Source organism: Martes martes, assembly GCF_963455335.1.
Source record: "Martes martes genome assembly, chromosome: 8".
NCBI classification, from domain to species: domain Eukaryota; kingdom Metazoa; phylum Chordata; class Mammalia; order Carnivora; family Mustelidae; genus Martes; species Martes martes.
Window position 1 is genome coordinate 118,365,744 of NC_137895.1, and position 16,971 is coordinate 118,382,714.

General features: G+C 40.6%; 1 protein-coding gene across 4 annotated transcripts in view; it reads right to left on the reverse strand.

Annotated features, from left to right (window-relative positions):
• Nucleotides 1-208: 208 nt before the first annotated feature.
• The window catches only part of NMT2 (N-myristoyltransferase 2), a 66,470-nt gene continuing 49,707 nt past the window's right edge, over nucleotides 209-16,971 (reverse strand). For 2 of the 4 annotated variants that reach the window (XM_080811308.1, XM_080811309.1), the window contains 4 exons: nucleotides 12,905-13,075; nucleotides 2,585-2,752; nucleotides 821-958; nucleotides 209-642 (listed from right to left, as the gene is read on the reverse strand). In XM_080811308.1, coding sequence (XP_080667434.1) covers nucleotides 622-642; nucleotides 821-958; nucleotides 2,585-2,752; nucleotides 12,905-13,075 — 498 coding nt within the window. In that variant the 3' untranslated portion in view covers nucleotides 209-621. Of the gene's footprint in view, nucleotides 643-820; nucleotides 959-2,584; nucleotides 2,753-2,953; nucleotides 3,057-12,904; nucleotides 13,076-16,971 lie in introns of those variants that run through there. The other 2 variants (XR_013967268.1, XR_013967269.1) reach the window with 2 other exon arrangements.

The window sequence follows — 16,971 nt, forward strand, 5'->3', positions numbered from 1 at the left end:
GGCAACTCTGCTTCTGGAGAAATAAATGTACCTCCTAGTCCCCGGTACATTTTTATCTCCCTCTATACGTCAACATGCACCCACTCGTCACTGAGTTACGGAAGTGCTCATTCCCTAAACGTTCCCCGTGATTCCGTGTAAGGGGACGGAGGCTGTTTTCCACATGGGTCCTTCATTCTGTTATACGGACAAACAGACCAACACTTAATAAATAGAAATGCTGCAGTTTATCTCCACACAATAGCAAAGATTTTCTTACACAATTCTGTGACTTCTCTTCAGTTCATAGAAAAACAGTCCCTTTTCTACAGAGTGGAAAAATACCTTCTCTTCAACAAGAGACAGCCCAAAGTCTGAAAATTAGAGGAATGTGCTCTCTGTGCCCTTTCATCCCTCCTACAAATGGGTAAACAGTGAGAAAAAAGAATGTTAACATTCTAGCTAGAAGTATGTACTATTGGTCACATATGGGTGTTTTTTTCATCTTTTCTGATTGTTACCGACTACATCGATTTCATTTAAGTTGTGCTTTTATTCTTCTTTGGAATGGCAGTTCCAGGAATCATTAAATAGAATATTAACAAATGATGATGTCAGAGTTCTAGAAATAGAAATATCCATCTATTGTAATACTAGTCCAACCTAGAGGGAAGAAACAGAACGGTAAGAACAGGTAAGCGAGAAAAAATGAACTATAGTACAACAGCTCTGTATTTTTTAAACACTACTAAAAAACACCTTAACAGTCCTAAGGGCGGCAAGTATGGGATTTTCTAAGTACATTTATTAAGTTTATAGAGGGTGTAGCCCCTCCACTTACCTTTTCAGACTCTGTTCCTGGACATCTCCAGTTGTACAGGTAATACTGCAAATTGCCATCTCCTATGCCAAATTTGAGTTTTTCCAAGAAGGTCTTATTTTCCATCAAATCTAGTGCATTGAATACATCAAATCCTTTCTGCCAATGTAAAAAGGATTTCAAATTTTAAATATCAAAGGACTAGAGTGTTTTCTCTATTATGTATGTCAGTGTAACATTTTATTTCTCTACTAGCAGCTCGAATGTACATTTAATTTTATTTTTTTTAAAGATATTATTTATTTATTTGACAGAGAGAAAGAGCAGAGGGAGGGGGGAAGCAGGCTCCCTGCTGAGCAAAGAGCCTGACGTGGGGCTCGACCCTAGGCCCCTGAGACTGTGATCTGAGCCGAAAGGAGAGGCTTAAGCCACTGAGCCCCCAGGGGCCCCTCGAATATACATTTATAACAAGGTGTAATATCTACACTCTGTGTAGGTTAAGAACTCAGTTCAAACCTGTCTGAGGATATTTTTAGAAGGAACATTTGCCCAGATGGCTCGATCTCCAGAGCTGTTAGGGGCCTTTCGAAGTTCTGACTGGGTCTTTTAAAGACTTTAAATGTGTCCTTGTCTGGGGCTGATGCTGGGAAATAAATTTAGTAAAATTTTAGTAGTAAAAATTGTATTTCTTGAAAACGTTAGGTAAAAACACTATCCAAATTTGGTAGAGATTTCTATTTCTCAGGGGTTTTACCTTAAAAAATTTATTACTGGCCATTTTTGTGGGGAAGTAGTTGAAAAAGAGCAATAGGATCAAAGAATCATAGGATAATGGTGATTTAGAGATGAAGAGTACTATTAGAAAAATATTTTCAGTTTATCAAAGACGACACTTTGGACATGTAGTTCCCAATTTCTCATGAATAGTATTTTCTCATGTCCAGTAATTACACTGAAATAACTGTCAGCTAATTTCAACTTCTTTTTGGGAAAAAAAAATGTTTATTTGTAGCAAGAATTTAAAAATTACCCTAACTACCACACTAAAGAAATAGAAAAATATTGCAAATATAGTATAGCACATTTTGAATTTAATTCCTTTCATTTCAAATGCCTTTCTTTTTAATACTAAACTCCTTAATTTTTTTTAAACTCCTTAATTTTAAAAATAAAATTCCTTTAATTTTAAAATTCAGAGACAATTTAGTTGAGTTCAAAAAAGTTTCCTGCTGCTGATCATGCACCACAACACTAACATGTATGTCCCTTCTATCAAGGTACCATGTATTTTCCCTATATTCCTTGTATTATGGGGTTTTATGCATTCTTCCATAAGGGTTAAGAGTTTCTAATTTGCACAAAATATCTTTTTGGCTAAGCTGCAACAGAATCAATGATGCAAACAGCCTCTGAACTTTTAAAAGAAACTCTTATCAAAACTCTTCCTTTGTCAGATGGTCAACAGTAACAAATCTCAAATGAATTGTACCAGTGCAAAAGGAACTCTAGTAAGAGGTTTTATTTATTTTATTATTATTTTTTTAAGTTTATTTGAGAGAGAGAGAACACAAGGGGGAGAACAGAGGGGGAAGGAGAAGCAGACTTCCCACTGCACAGGGAGCCCGATGTAGGGCTCAATCCCAAGATCTTGAGATCACGACCTGAACTGAAGACAGATGCCCAACCAACCAAGCCACCCAGGCGCCCCTCTCGTAAGAGGTTTTATATACTCTGAGACACATATCTGAAGAAACACACAAGACAAAAAGGGAGGGAGCCGCTTACCAATTTGGCTATAATGAGTGCGTCGCTCATGAGGTCCAGCAGGGGCGTCTCAGTGTGAATGTTGTAGAAGGAGTAGGCGGCCTTGAGGCTCTTGTGCGCAGGGTGGTGCGTGACTGTGGAGGGGAGTGTGTAGAAGCTCAGGAAGTCAGTTAGTTTACCACTGGAGTTCTGAAGGACAAAGGTGACGTCAGGTAAATACCTCCCCGAACACAATGCATCCACGCATTTAAGCTCACTTGCTGATTTTTGACACGTACCTTAACTTTGTTAGAACAAAAAGCAACAACTCCCACTAGGTCTCTCTCAGCATTCTGTTTGGGGACCCTGAGGGTGGGCCAGGTAGAGCCCAAGAAGAGCAGGGAGTTGTACCTTTCTCAGCCCAGTGCTAGCTGGCTGTTTGCAGAACGTTCCTAAAAGCAGAATGGTCTGAAAGGAAAGTTTCCCCAAGCTTGACTCGTGAGTCTCCCTAGACCTAGGGAAGAGGGATGAAAGTGCATTCATTGTTTTTGCAGAAATAAAAGCTCCAGGGATCAGCAGGCTGCCTTTGCCAACTCAAAGATACTGTATCATACTAACATCTTCTTGGCAAAAGCCAAGAATTGTGTCAGCATAAAGTGAAGGTGGACAGTCTGGAAGCTGTTTGGAGAAACTTGTGAAAGGCATCAGTACCGCAGCTGAATACGCACCTGTGAATCTGAAGCTACCAAAAATCAAAAGAGACACAAATGATGGTCTTGGTTTCATCATCACTGGGATGCCTTTCAATACAAGAAATGAGCTAGCACTGTTGGCGCTGCTTTAATGAGCTGCAGTGGCCTAGGCAGTTGGCACACAGCTCAAACTATGCTATGCCCGAGTTACATAGCTGGAAAGCCTACACCACATGTATGGTCTTGCTGGTATTTCAGCAGCAAAGAAAATGCCATACGGGTGCATTATCTGGTTTTTGAATGCTTCTGATTTACGAAGCCCTTTTGCAGACACTAAGAAATTAAAGACATTTTGCTGAAGTGATTCTCTACGGCTCTGTATTAGCAGCTCAGTATTCGCGATGAATTACAGACCTAAACTTTCAGCTTCAGTAAGGATTTTCAACTCAAAAAATTGAAACTGAAAAAACAAAACTCACGGGATGGGCTCAGAGGTGGAGTAGAGATGACAGAGGACAGAAATCATTGCACTTGGAAGAATTCAGTAGAATTTACCCAGTTTGAACAAAAGAGAGAAAATAGACTGAAAAAAAAAATGAATTACGTCTCAGGGACCTGTGGGACAGTTAACAAAAGATGGGGCATTTCTATCACTGTTGTCCCAGAAGAGAAAGAGAAATGTGGGACAGCAGACGAAATAATGGGTGAAAGCTTCCCAGATTTGGCAAAACACAGACAACAGAATCAAGAAGCTGAGTGAACCTTGACAGGAAAAACCCAAAGAAATCCACTCCAGGATGCATCCTAATTAAATTTCTGAAAACTACAGACAAAAACCTTAAAAGCAATCACAGAGAAAAGGCATTACCTACAGGAGAATACCAATTCAAACGACAGCGGATTTCTCATCTGAAACCACAGGGGCCAGAAGGATGTAGAACGCCTTTTTTTTTTTTTTTTTTTTTAAAGTAGGCTGCATGCCCAGTGTGGAGCCCAGTGTGGGGCCTGAACTCAGGATCCAAACCCCAGGTGAGATCAAGAGCCAGATACTTAAACTGACTGAGGCACCCAGGCGACCCAGTGGCACATTTAAAAAAAAAACTTATTTATTTATTTATTCATTTAAGAGAGAGAACACACGAGTGCACAGGAGTCAGGGGAGGAAGAGAGGAGGAGGGAGAGAATCTCAAGCACACTCCACGCTGAGTGTGGAGCCCCACGGGGGGGCTCAATCTCATGACCCTGAGATCATGTTTGAAGGGCTGAAAGCAAAGAACGATCAGCCATGAATTCTGCATCTGGTGAAATTCTCCTTCAGGAATGAAGGAGAAATAAGGACATTCTCAGACAAAGGAAAACTAAAAGACTTTGTTGCTAGCAGACATGCCTTTAAGACTGGCCAAAGGACATTCTCCAAACAGAAATGCAGTAATAACAGAAGGAATCTCAGAGCATCGGGAGAAAGAACAACAGAGCAGAAATCTTGGTATGTGCTGTAAACTGTGCTTCTCCTCATGACTTTTCTAAATCTAATTGGTGATTGAAACACAAGTTGTAACACCATCTCAAGACAGTATTTAAAAAGTCAAGAAGATAAAGGGATCTGATGGAAGTAAGATCACTTGACATGGTAAAATGATGATACCAGTCAACTGTGGTAAGTCACACAATCCTATATGTAGGAATACTCGGAGCAACCATCATACAAACTACACAAACACATTCAAAGGCACCGTAACTGCATAAATATTCAAGTAACCTCCAGGAAGGCAAGGAGAGAGGAGCAAGAGGAATAAAAACCAGAGGAAACAAATAAAAAACAGGTAACAAGATGGCAGACTTAAGCTCTAGCCTATCAGTAATGATCAAATATCAATGGCCTAAATACACAATCAAAGGGAAGAGTGGATACTGGAAGACTGGAAGAGTGGATAAAGAAACACGGTTCAACTACATGCTGTTTATAAGAAACTTTCAGTTCGATGATGTAGATAAGTTAAAGTAAAACGGCTGTAAGAGACATACCATGCACTACTTTCATCTTAAAGTAGCAGGAATGACCAAGTGCCTGCTGGTTAAGTATCTCCGACTTTTGGTTTTGGCTCAGGTTGTGATCTCAGGGTTGTGAGATCAAGTCCCATGTTGGGCCCTGCACTCAGGGCTGAGTCTGCTGAAGTTTCTCTCTCCCTCTCCCTCTGCCCCTCCCCACTGTGCATGTTCTCTCTCTCTCTTTCTCTCAAAAAAATAAATCTTTAAAACAGCAGGAGTGACTATATTTGTATCCAATAAAGTAGAGTCCACGGCAAAGAAAATTATTAGAAACAGAGGGATACTACATGCTGGTAAGGTGGATCCCCTGAGAAGACATAAAGGTCCTAAATGTATTAAGTGCCAAACAGCACCCTCAAAATACAACAACAAAACGTGATAGAGGTTGAAGGAGAAACAGGTAATAGTTGGGGACTTTCACACCCTCTCATCAACTGACAGAGCTGCTAGAAAGAAAATCACCAAGGAGGTAGAAAAATCTGAATAATAAAATAGGATCTAAATGACATACATGGAACACTCCACCTAAAAAGAGCAGAATATACATTTCACATGCATGCCTAAAATAACCCTCAACACCTTAAAAGAGCTGAAATCAGAGTGTCTTCTCCAATCATAATGGAACGAAACCAGAAATCAATAGGAAGTCTCTGAGAAGTCAAAGTTGAACAACAGAATTCTAAATAATCCAAGGCTCAAAGAGGAAGTTTCAAAAGAAATTTTATAAAAACAGAGGGGCAGCTAGGTGGCTTAGTCAGTTAAGCGTCTGCCTTCAGCTCAGGTCATGATCTTGGGGTCCTGGGATCGAGCCCCACATCGGTCTTCCTGCTCAGCAGGGAGTCTGCTTCTCCCTCTCCCTCTGCCTCTCCCCCCTGCTCGTGTACACACTCTCTCTCTCTCAAATAAAATCTTTAAAAATACATACATACATACATAGAACCAAATGAAAATGAAAATATGACATACCAAAACGTGTAGGATGAAGCCAGAGCAGTAGTGGGAGGAACACTGAGAGAACTACATGCTTAAACTGTAACAGGGAAGGGTCTCAATGATCTAAATTCTTCCCTCAAGGGACAAGAAAAGGAAGATCAAAAGAAGCCCAAAGCAAGCAGAAGGAAGGAAATAATAAACATAAGATCAGAAATCAGTAACACGGAAAAGAGAGAAAATCAATAAAACCAAAGCTTTGTTCTTTGGGGGGAAAATTCAATTAAAATTGATTTGATACGACACTAGCAAGACTGATAAACATAAAAAGAGAAAAGATACAAATTGTCAATGTCAGGAATGAAATAAGCATTATCACTATACATTCTTTGGCCAGTAAAAGGACAAGAGAATAATTAAGCAACTTTACTCTTATAAATTTGACAATCTAGAAGAAATGGAGCAATTCCTCAAAAACCACAGCCTATTAAAATGTAATCAAGATAAAACAGATCGTTTGAACAGTACTATACCATTAAAGAACTGGAACTTTAACAAAAAGAATTCTCTAAGGTCAGATTGTGTCAAGTGGAGAATTCTAGCAAACATTTAAGAAGTATTATCACCAATTCTATAGAATCACTTCTAGAAAAAAGGGGAGGGAACACTTCCCAACTCACTTTTGAGGCTGGTATTATCTTGATACCAAAACCAGACAAAAGCAGTATTAAAAACGAAGAAGAAACTGCAGACCAGTATCTCTGATGAACTCAACCAACACTCAACAAAATATCAGCAGTCCAAATCCAACAACGTACATAAAAAAAAATTATACACCACAACCAAGTGGGTTTTTTTCTAGGAATGCCAAGAGTAGTCAAACATTTGAAAATGAACCAATGTAATATACCGTATCAACAGACCAAAGAAGAAAAATCACATGATCATTATCAACTGAAGCAGAAAAAGCAATGAACAAAATCCAACACCCATTCATGATAAGAACTCACCAAGTTAGGAATAGGGGAAATTGGGGTGCCTGGGTGGCTCAGTGGGTTGAGCCTCTGCCTTCAGCTCAGGTCATGATCTCATGATCTCAGGGTCCTGGAATTGAGCCCCGCTCCGGGCTCTCTGCTCAGTGGGGAGCCTGTTTCCCTGCCTCTCTCTCTCTGCCTACCTCTCTGCCTACTTGTGATCTCTCTGTCAAATAAATAAATAAAAATCTTTAAAAAAGGGGGGGTGGTGTGCCTGGGTGGCTCAGTGGGTTAAGCCTCTGCCTTCGGCTCAGGTCATGATCTCAGGGTCCTGGGATCGAGCCCCGCATCGGGCTCTCTGCTCGGCAGGGAGCCTGCTTCCCCCCTCTCTCTCTGCCTGTCTCTCCGCGTACTTGTGACCTCTCTCTGCCAAATAAATAAAATCCTTTAAAAAAAAAAAAGGAACAGGGGAAATTATGTCAAATTGTTAAGAAGCATCTACAAAAATCTTCCAGCTAGTATCATACCTCATGGTAGAAGACGGAATGCTTTTCCACTAATATCAGTAACAAGGCTGTCAACCTTTACCACTCTTATTCAACGAAGTATGGGAAGATCTAGCTTCTGCAATAAGGCAAGAAGAAGAAATAAAAGGCATGCTGATGGGAAGGAAAGAAATAAAACTGTCCCTATTTGCAGATGACATGACTGCCTATGTAGAAATCCCAAGAAATCTACACATAAACTCCTGGACCTAACGAGTGATTTCAGCAAGAATGCAGGATACAAGATCAACACAGAAAAAGCACCTGCACTTCTATGCACTGACGGTGAGCGTGCAGAAACCCGAATTAAAGATATAATACTATTTATAATTCCTCTAATGAAAATCAAGTACGTAAGGTATACACTTAAGAAAACATCTGTAAGATCTGGATGCTGAAAGTTATTAAATGCTGATAAAATTCAAAAGATCTAAATAAATAGAGACATATCGTGTTCATGGACTAGAAGACTCGTGAATTCTCCCCAAATTAAGCTATAGATTTAATGTCATTCTTATCAGAATCCCAGCAAGGTACTTCATAGACAAAAACAAGCTTATTCTAAAATTTATATGGAAAGGTGAAAGAAACAGATTAAAACAATCTTGACAAAAACAATGAAGGGGGAGGAATCACTCTACCTATCAAGACTTATATAGAACTATAGTAATAAAGACAGTGTGGTGTTGGTGGGGGACACCAGAGATCAATGGAACGGAAGAGAGAACTCAGAAGTAGAGCCCAATACAAGTATTAGTATTCCACATATGGAAAAACCTTTAGAAACCAAGAAGATTACAGTTAAGAAAAAGAGGCAAAGTATATGACTCACATGCAAATGGCTAACAGATTTATGAGATGTTCAAACTTACCAGTAGTAAGAACAGATGAATGAAAAACAAGGTATCAGTTGATACCTATCAGACTGGCCTACATTTAAAGTCTGGTAATAACCAAATGTGAGTGAGGATCTGTGGAAATGGGACCTCTCCTATGCTGCTAAGAGATACATGCGTGAGCTGTAGGACCATGTAGCTGGACCTCTGAGTATGTACCCGAGGGCAGCAGTTCTCAAAACGTGGTCTGTGAACCCCTGGAGGGTATCCGAGACCCTTCCAGGAGTCCGAGGAATCAAAACGATTTTCCTAACAGCGCCATGAAATCATCTGCCTTGTTCACTGTGTGGACACGGGCACCAAGAAGGCAGGAGCGACAGCAGCATCGCCATCCGGGCCTCAGCACGGAACATGGAACGGCACCCAAACCATGCTGGGGGGGGGGGTGTTACTCGTCACCACCACACCCTCAAGTTAAAAAAAAAAAAAAAAAGTTTTCACTTAAGCTTGTCCTTGAGTAAGAACTATTAACTATATTAACTGTCCACCCTTAACAACTCCTCCTTTTCCCAGCCCTGGTGGTGACCCAGGAGGGAGCACACACAAAGCTGTGGCCGACTAAAAGGTCAGTCCTTTTATTTGTCTAGGAAAAGCTCTCATTTTCCAGGAGTTTATCGTCTCAAAGAGAAGGGAGAAGTCCAGAGGCCTCGGAGCTGTGAGCTGAATTACCACTTTTTTCATGGAACACCACTTTAAAGGAGGACTAGCGAATTGTGGTCATCGTGACTTGGGGATTTGGCCCATCTTCAAAAATCAATGATGCGATCCTTTCACGTCAAGGAGAATATGGGTGGGATTTGTTGCCAGTGATAAAATCTGGGCATTCAGGGTGCAACTTTAAGTCTGGAAAAACCTGTATCCTCTAACATAAACTATATTATATGCTTTTCTGGTGACAATGGTGGGGATATCAATGAATGAGACTTGTTGATATTATATAACAAACTGTTAAAATTTGGAAGATCTTTTTAACTCAGTGAACTGGTATTTTCCAAATGATCAGTATACGATGTTACAAATTCATACACTGGTAAAGGAATGATCAAAGGAGAAGACAGACCAAAGGATTTTAATCAGAGTATGGAAAGTTCATTAATATGCTTTCAGGTAGAGAATTTTCAAAACGATCTGAATAGGCTACTAAAATATTCATTCTTTTCCACATTTTTAATACTTCATGTGAAGGATTTTTTTTTCCACATACCTCAGCCAAAATAATTTATCACAATAGATAGAATGCAGAAGTAGATATGCAAGTCCAGCTGTCTTCTAGTAAATCAGACATTAAAGAGATTTGCAAAAATATAAAACATACCATTCTTAATTCCATTGCTTTGGAAAACAGTTATTCTTCATAAAAAATACGTTATTTAGGTAATATGTTTCTTATTGTTATTAGATAATATATATATTTTCAACTATTTATTCTCTTTTAAAACTACGATATAACTGACATATAACATTATATTACTTTCAACTGTACAAGATAATGATTCATATTTGTATATATCACAAAAAGATCACCACAGTAAGTTTAGTTAAAATCCATTTAGTTAAAATCACCACATGTAGTTAACAATTTATTTTCTCATGATAAGAACTTTTAAGGTCTGCTCTTTCAGCAACTTTCAAATATGTGACACAGTCTTAACTGTAGTCACCATGCTGTATATTACACGCCCATGACTTATTTATTTTATAACTGGAAACTTGTACCTTTTGACCCTTTTCAACCCCTTACCTCTGGCAACCACTAATCTGTTTTCTGCATCTGTGAGTTTTGGATTTTTTTGGATTGTACATACACGTGAGATCGTACAGTAACTGGCTTTCTCCATCTGATTTATAAAATTTATAAAATTTATAAAATACTGATCGTACAGTAACTGGCTTTCTCCATCTGATCGTACAGTAACTGGCTTTCTCCATCTGATTTATAAAATTACTCAAATTTTTGTTTCGGTTTCAATGTAATAAGTATCTGTAAATATAATCCACAAAAATAAAAGCTCTTTGGGGTTCTCAATAATTCTTCAGAGACTTAAAGAGTCCTGAAATCAAAAACTTTGGGAACTGCTGTCCTGGAGAAACTAACCACAAGGGCATAAAGATTTATGCCTAAACTTTTGCACGACAAAGGAAACAGTCGACAAATCTCCTGACAGAATGGGAGAGGATATGGGTAAATGTCTTATCAGACAAAGGGCTAGTATCCAAATTCTATAAAGAACTTCTCAAACTCAACACCCAAAGAACAAATAATCCAGTCAGGAAATGGGCAGAAGACACGAACAGACATTTCTCTAAAGACATACAAATGGCTAACAGACACAAGAAAGTGCTCCACATCACTCGGTACCAGGAAATACAAATCAGAACTATAATGAGATAGCACCTTCCACCAGTCAGAATGGCTAAAATTCACAAGTCAGGAAATGACAGATGTTGGTGAGGATGCAGAGAAAGGGGAACCCTCCTACACTGCTGGTGGGAATGCAAGCTGGTGCAGCCACTCTGGAAAACAGTATGGAGGTTCCTCAAAAAGCTGAAAATAGAGCTACCTTATGACCCAGGGAATTGCACTATTGGGTATTCACCCCAAAGATACAGATGTAGTGATCCAAAGAGGCACGTGCACCCCAGTGTTTATAGCAGCAATGTCCACAATAGCCAAATTATGGTAAGAGCCCAGATGTCCATCAGTAGATAAATGGATAAAAAAGATGTGACACATACACACACAATGGAATATTACACAGCCTTCAAGAAAACACAAAATCTTGCCATTTGCAACAACATGGATGGAACTAGAGAGTATTACGCTAAGCGAAATGAATCAATCAGAAAAAGACAATTATCATATGATCTTACTCATATGTGGAATTTAAGAAACAAAACAGGACCACAGTGGGGAGAGAGGAAAAAATGCAACAGGATGAAACCAAGAGGGAAACAAACCATAAGAGACTCTTAATCACAGGAAACAAACTGAGGGTTGCTGGAGGGCAGTGGGGTGGGGCGATGGGGTAACTAACTGGGTGATGGGCATTAAGGAGGGCACGTGATATAATGAGCACTAGGTATTATATGCAACTGATGAATCAATGACCTCTATCTCTGAAACTAGTAATACACTATACGTTAATTAATTGAATTTAAATTTAAAAAAAAAAGATTGTGCTTAAAGGTGTGCACTCTAGCATTGTTCTAGAAATAGGAGCTTCAAAACAAAGACTGCTCAGCTGTTCTCCAGAACCGTCCTTTGAATTCACCCTGTTTCTCCCATTTCTGCCCTATCTTGGCTGCCATCCTACATCTGGACCAATGCCCGACAGTGTCGAAAAGACACTTCCGGTCAGTGCTCACACCTGAATGGTGAATGGACTGCTGTTGGGACCTCTACGTGGACTCCACACTCTTTCTCTCCTCCAGGTACATACCAGCTTAAATCTCAACTTCTGAACCCAATCCCACTTCAACTGAAAGAGCCTCTATGCGAAACATCATTTGAACAACAAAGTTCAAGCTTTTTTTTTTTTCTTCTAGGAAAAGGGTTAAAAAGCACTAGGTTAAATTCATCCAATCAAGAATCAGAAAATCTAGGGGCGCCTGGGTGGCTCAGTGGGTTAAAGCCTCTGCCTTCGGCTCAGGTCATGATCCCAGGGTCCTGGGATCGAGCCCCACGTCGGGCTCTCTGCTCAGCAGGGAGCCTGCTTCCTCCTCTCTCTTTCTCTGCCTGCCTCTCTGCCTACTTGTGATCTCTGTCAAATAAATAAATTAAAAATAATTTTAAAAAAAGAATCAGAAAATCTAGACTATTACTTTTCCTTCCTTCCCTTGAACAAGGGTTAAGTGGCTGAGTTATGCCATCTCAATCGAAAACAGTTCAGTTCAAACCAGTTTTGCGAAACCCAAGGGTATTAAACTTTGGAAAGTATCTACCTCAGATAAGGCCATTCAAATCGACTTTTTCAAACTGAATAAAGCAATTACTCAAACATATCCTGAGAAACTGAATAAAGCAATTACTCAAACATATCCTGAGAAACATATCCTGATTTCCCATTAATCACTAGCAAAAATGTGCTCTTATCCAGGAACGGAAACTGTAAGAAGACATTCTGGGTCTACCAGGAAGAACAGAAATCTGGTTTGGAAGCAGTGTGTCATGGAGAAAGAGGAGAGAGGGGGGGCACTCTTTGGTCCTTCTGGAAAACAGACTCAGCTATGTGGTGTTTCCACACTTGTCTGTATCGTCTTATCACCTTATGTTTACCTCCACTACAAACGTGTCAATAATGTGCTCCTGCGGGAGGAACCAGTGAGCCACTTCCTCTTCATCCATCACCGGGGCGAGATGAAACTGCTTCAGGTAAGTGTTGGTCAAGTCTCGCACGGCCCGGATATCTCTCGGTTCCATCGGTCTCAGGCCTGAAGTCTTGGTAGCCTTGTTGCAGTGAAAACAAAACAAAGCCAGCAGCTGAACTATAAGGAGACAAAGGCCACGTGCATCAGCACCACCTGGGAGCTTGTCAGAACTGCCCAATCCTGACTCCCCCTCAGACCTGCCAAGTCCGAATCTGCAGGCTGCCCAGATTCCCTGGTGATCTGTCTACACACAGAAGCACCGAGTCAGGAGACACATTAGACAACGTGTTGTGCCTTCTATCCGTGGGCCAGGTCTGGGCTCAGTGCTGCCCCATCAAAGCCAGGGGGACCCCAATCCATGGGCCAAAGTCTAGCATGTTAACAACCACCCCACCGGTGCATGTGTTCTGGATGTGTCTTAAAACTATCCTGTCTGATAGGCAGAGAATGCAGGTGAAGACAGCTCAGAAACTTATTTTAATCAATGGGCTGTAAAGCGGCTGTAACCTATTTTGTTCCTGTGAGCAACAAAAATGAAATAAAAGTAAATCATACTGGTCAGAAGGGGAAGGGCAACCATTTTATCAGCCAAGTGGCCAAGTACCCGCCCTGACTTCCCAAGTTATCTTTTGATTAAAAAAGGTGATTAGAACAGGCATTCGAATTCATCATTCTGGAGCATCACGATTTCTATAGTGTTCTATTAGGAACAGAATTAACCTCATGGTTAGGCCAGGTCCCCATTTGGATTTGTTCCACTGTGTCCTCAGAAGCTCCAGACATCACTTAGCTCCCTAGGAACTGCCCAGACACCAGGACACTTGAGCTGAGAAGTGAGAAAACCCACCACAAGTGCTTGTTTGTACAAAATACTAAAACCTCGGGGTGCCTAGGCAGCTCAGTCCGTGAAGCGTCTGCTTTCGGCTCAGGTCACGATCCCTGAGTCCTGAGATTGAGCCCCACGTCAGGCTCCTGGCTCAGCAAGGATCGATCTCTCTTTCTCTCTCTCAGAGAAATAAATATTTTTTAAAAAATACTAAAAACTCAGCAATCCCATTTCATCTTTCCAGTTAGCTTGTTTTTTTCCTAGAAACAGTGGATACATTTTAAGTGATAAGTGACCTGTATATAAATACTTCTACTCTACCTTTTCTAAGTTACTTTTAAATACTTTAAAATTAAATACAGCCTTTAAATATAGATCATGACAGCTCCCGCACATCCCCAGACGCATAGCATAGCAGAAGCCCAAGGTGGTATACAGGTTTCATCCTGTGTGCTGGCTCTGATCCACCTTAGTGGCTGTGCAGAGGTCTCTTGGGGTCCGTGACAAGGAATGCTGACCGATCACTGACCGGGGGACTGGGAGGGGTGCTGAGAGATCTGTTCTTTATATTTACAGACCCAAATGTCCTTACAATGTGCCATTCTGTTATGACTCATGTAATCTCTAAAGATGTAATAATGCAGCCAAAATATCGTTTACTAAGTCCACATCGAGAGAAGGTAAGCCCTTAACATTTAATAGAGAACTCGTACTTTTAGCTTTTCTGTGGATCACAAAGCCAAAGCAAGAGAAATCTCCAGGCCCTCGCTTCTTCCAAGCAAGAAGGGTAATAAACAGCCGAATGAATGAATGAATGAATGAATGGATGAGTTCCTATGTTTCGAACCACATTTACACAGTAAGGTACGTGAAGACTGCATGCACGGAAAAAAGTCACTGTCAGCTCCGCAAAGATGACAAATCTTGGGCCTGGCACTTACGTGTGAGCCAGGCAAAAATTCTTTTTTTCGTTTCCTTGGGCCAATTTTAGTGTTTGTTAGCACTTCTATACTGGAGATTCATGGCAAGATGGAACCTATGTGATTTCCAAATACTGGAAAATGTAATAAACATACATTTCTAAATGCTAATAGGAAAAACCAAACTACATATACAGAAATAATGTATTTAAAAAGTCATTTACAAAGATGATTTTCTGCTACAAGGATGACCTCAATAAAGTCTTAAGTAGCCCTGTTCAATAGTAAACTGCTTTTTCTTCTGTTACTGGTTCAGGAACAATGATATCAAGCAATTAAGAGTCTTTAGTGAAAGCAACAGGACAGCGTGTCTGTGAGGTAGACATTCAGAAAGGAAGAACAAGCTCGCCGACGTCTTTCTAGACCAAAACACTCCTCTTCAGCAATATTCTCCTGAGTATTTATTCCGCAAAATCACTAAAATCAACATCTTTTGCCCAGCAGACACCCTTAAAGCAGCAGTTCCCGAATATTTTTGTCTGAGACCCCTTTACTTTTTTAAGATTTTATTTATTTATTTGAGAGAGAGACAGAGAGCATGAGAAGGGGGAGGGTCAGAGGGAGAAGCCGACTCCCTGCCAAGCAGGGAGCCTGATGTGGGACTTGTTCCTGGGACTCCAGGATCATGACCTGAGCCAAAGGCAGTCGCTTAACCAACTGAGCCGCCCAGGCGCCGCCCCACCCCCACCCCTTTACCCTCTTCAACATGGAGTAGTCCCAGCGAGTTCTGCGTGTGTGGGTTATATCCACCTGCACCTATCATACTAGAAATTAAAACTGAGAAAACTTTAAAACAAAAAAACGCAGGAGCACACATTCCATAATGCCTCTGGTAGATGCCACAGTACATGTGTAGGGTAATTAAGTGAAAAATGCATTTTCTGTCTCACTATTATTATAAAAATAGTGTTGATGTCACAGATCCCCACCCCCTGGATTGGGCTAAACTCGTGGACTGCTTGGGGGTCCCAGGACCAACTCTGAGAACTGCTGTGTCAGGTCTCCAAAGGTCGGAATGACAGGTAGTCAAAGTGGGAGACAGAAAACTTCATGAAACAGTATGTTTGGGCGAACAGGCAGAGAGAAAGTATACGCACTGGGCAATTTATAAGCTCTTGAAGTGCTTTTTTACAGAAGCTTTTTTTTTTTTTTTTAAAGGAGAACATCAGACTGTATCAGCTACAGGGAAAAAAAAAAAAAAAAAGCCAAGATCCCAGAAAACAGGAGAATAATATTTACTTTTGCTGACTCACAATGGCCATGTCTCTCAGGGCCTAAATGTGCTTCTTTCTAATATCGTGAAGTCTCACTCTCCCAAAAAAAAAAATCTATAGAAGCACGAAATACATTTGAAAATATAAAATAAACCCTTCATTTACAGCTGTGGTCTTCAGAAAGAAGACCCCACAAAGAAGGTGGGGAGAATGTTAAGCCTAAATTTAAAAAAAAAATGCTAAGTTTTGGCATAACCCAAAAAAGGAAGGTGGTTTCCAGAAAATTCCAAAAAAACAAAAAGTGTTTGTTTCCAGTGACTGGGAAAGCCTCATATTTCACACGCAAACTCTATTATCTCGGGCAGACTCACTTTCCCAGGGTCCAACTAGCAGGCATGACTTGTTGGGACTCTCTGTACATCAAAATATGTGTAAAATCTGCTTATCAGTGCATACGGGAAAAAAGGCTCAGAGGTCTATTAAAAAACAGAAGCCGCGTTGTTCTCTGTCAAACTATGTGGCGTAAATTGTCTCAGAGCCAAGATTCCAGAGTAGAGATGTAAGCAGTGATTATGGGGATTTGATTTAAAAAGCAGCAGCAGGACGCTAATCACTAAAAAAAGCATCTACTGCAACTCACTGTAGGAAGAACTCCATGTGTCTTAGCATGTCTTCACCAGCACGTCCTTCTTGCCACACCACAGAAGAACATCAGGCAATTAATGTGACTCTGGCTGTTTGCCTGCTTTAAATTCCTTCACCTTTAAGAGCACTGACCAAAAAAAAAAAAAAAAAAAAAAAAAATTCCAACTTTGTTTGAAAATGCTCAGAAGTGGGGCCCCTGGGTGGCTCAGTTGGTTAAGGATCTGCTTTCGGCTCAGGTCATGATCCCAGGGTTCTGGGGATCGAGTCCCAATCAGGCCCCCTGCTAAGTGGGAGAGTGGGAGCCTGATTT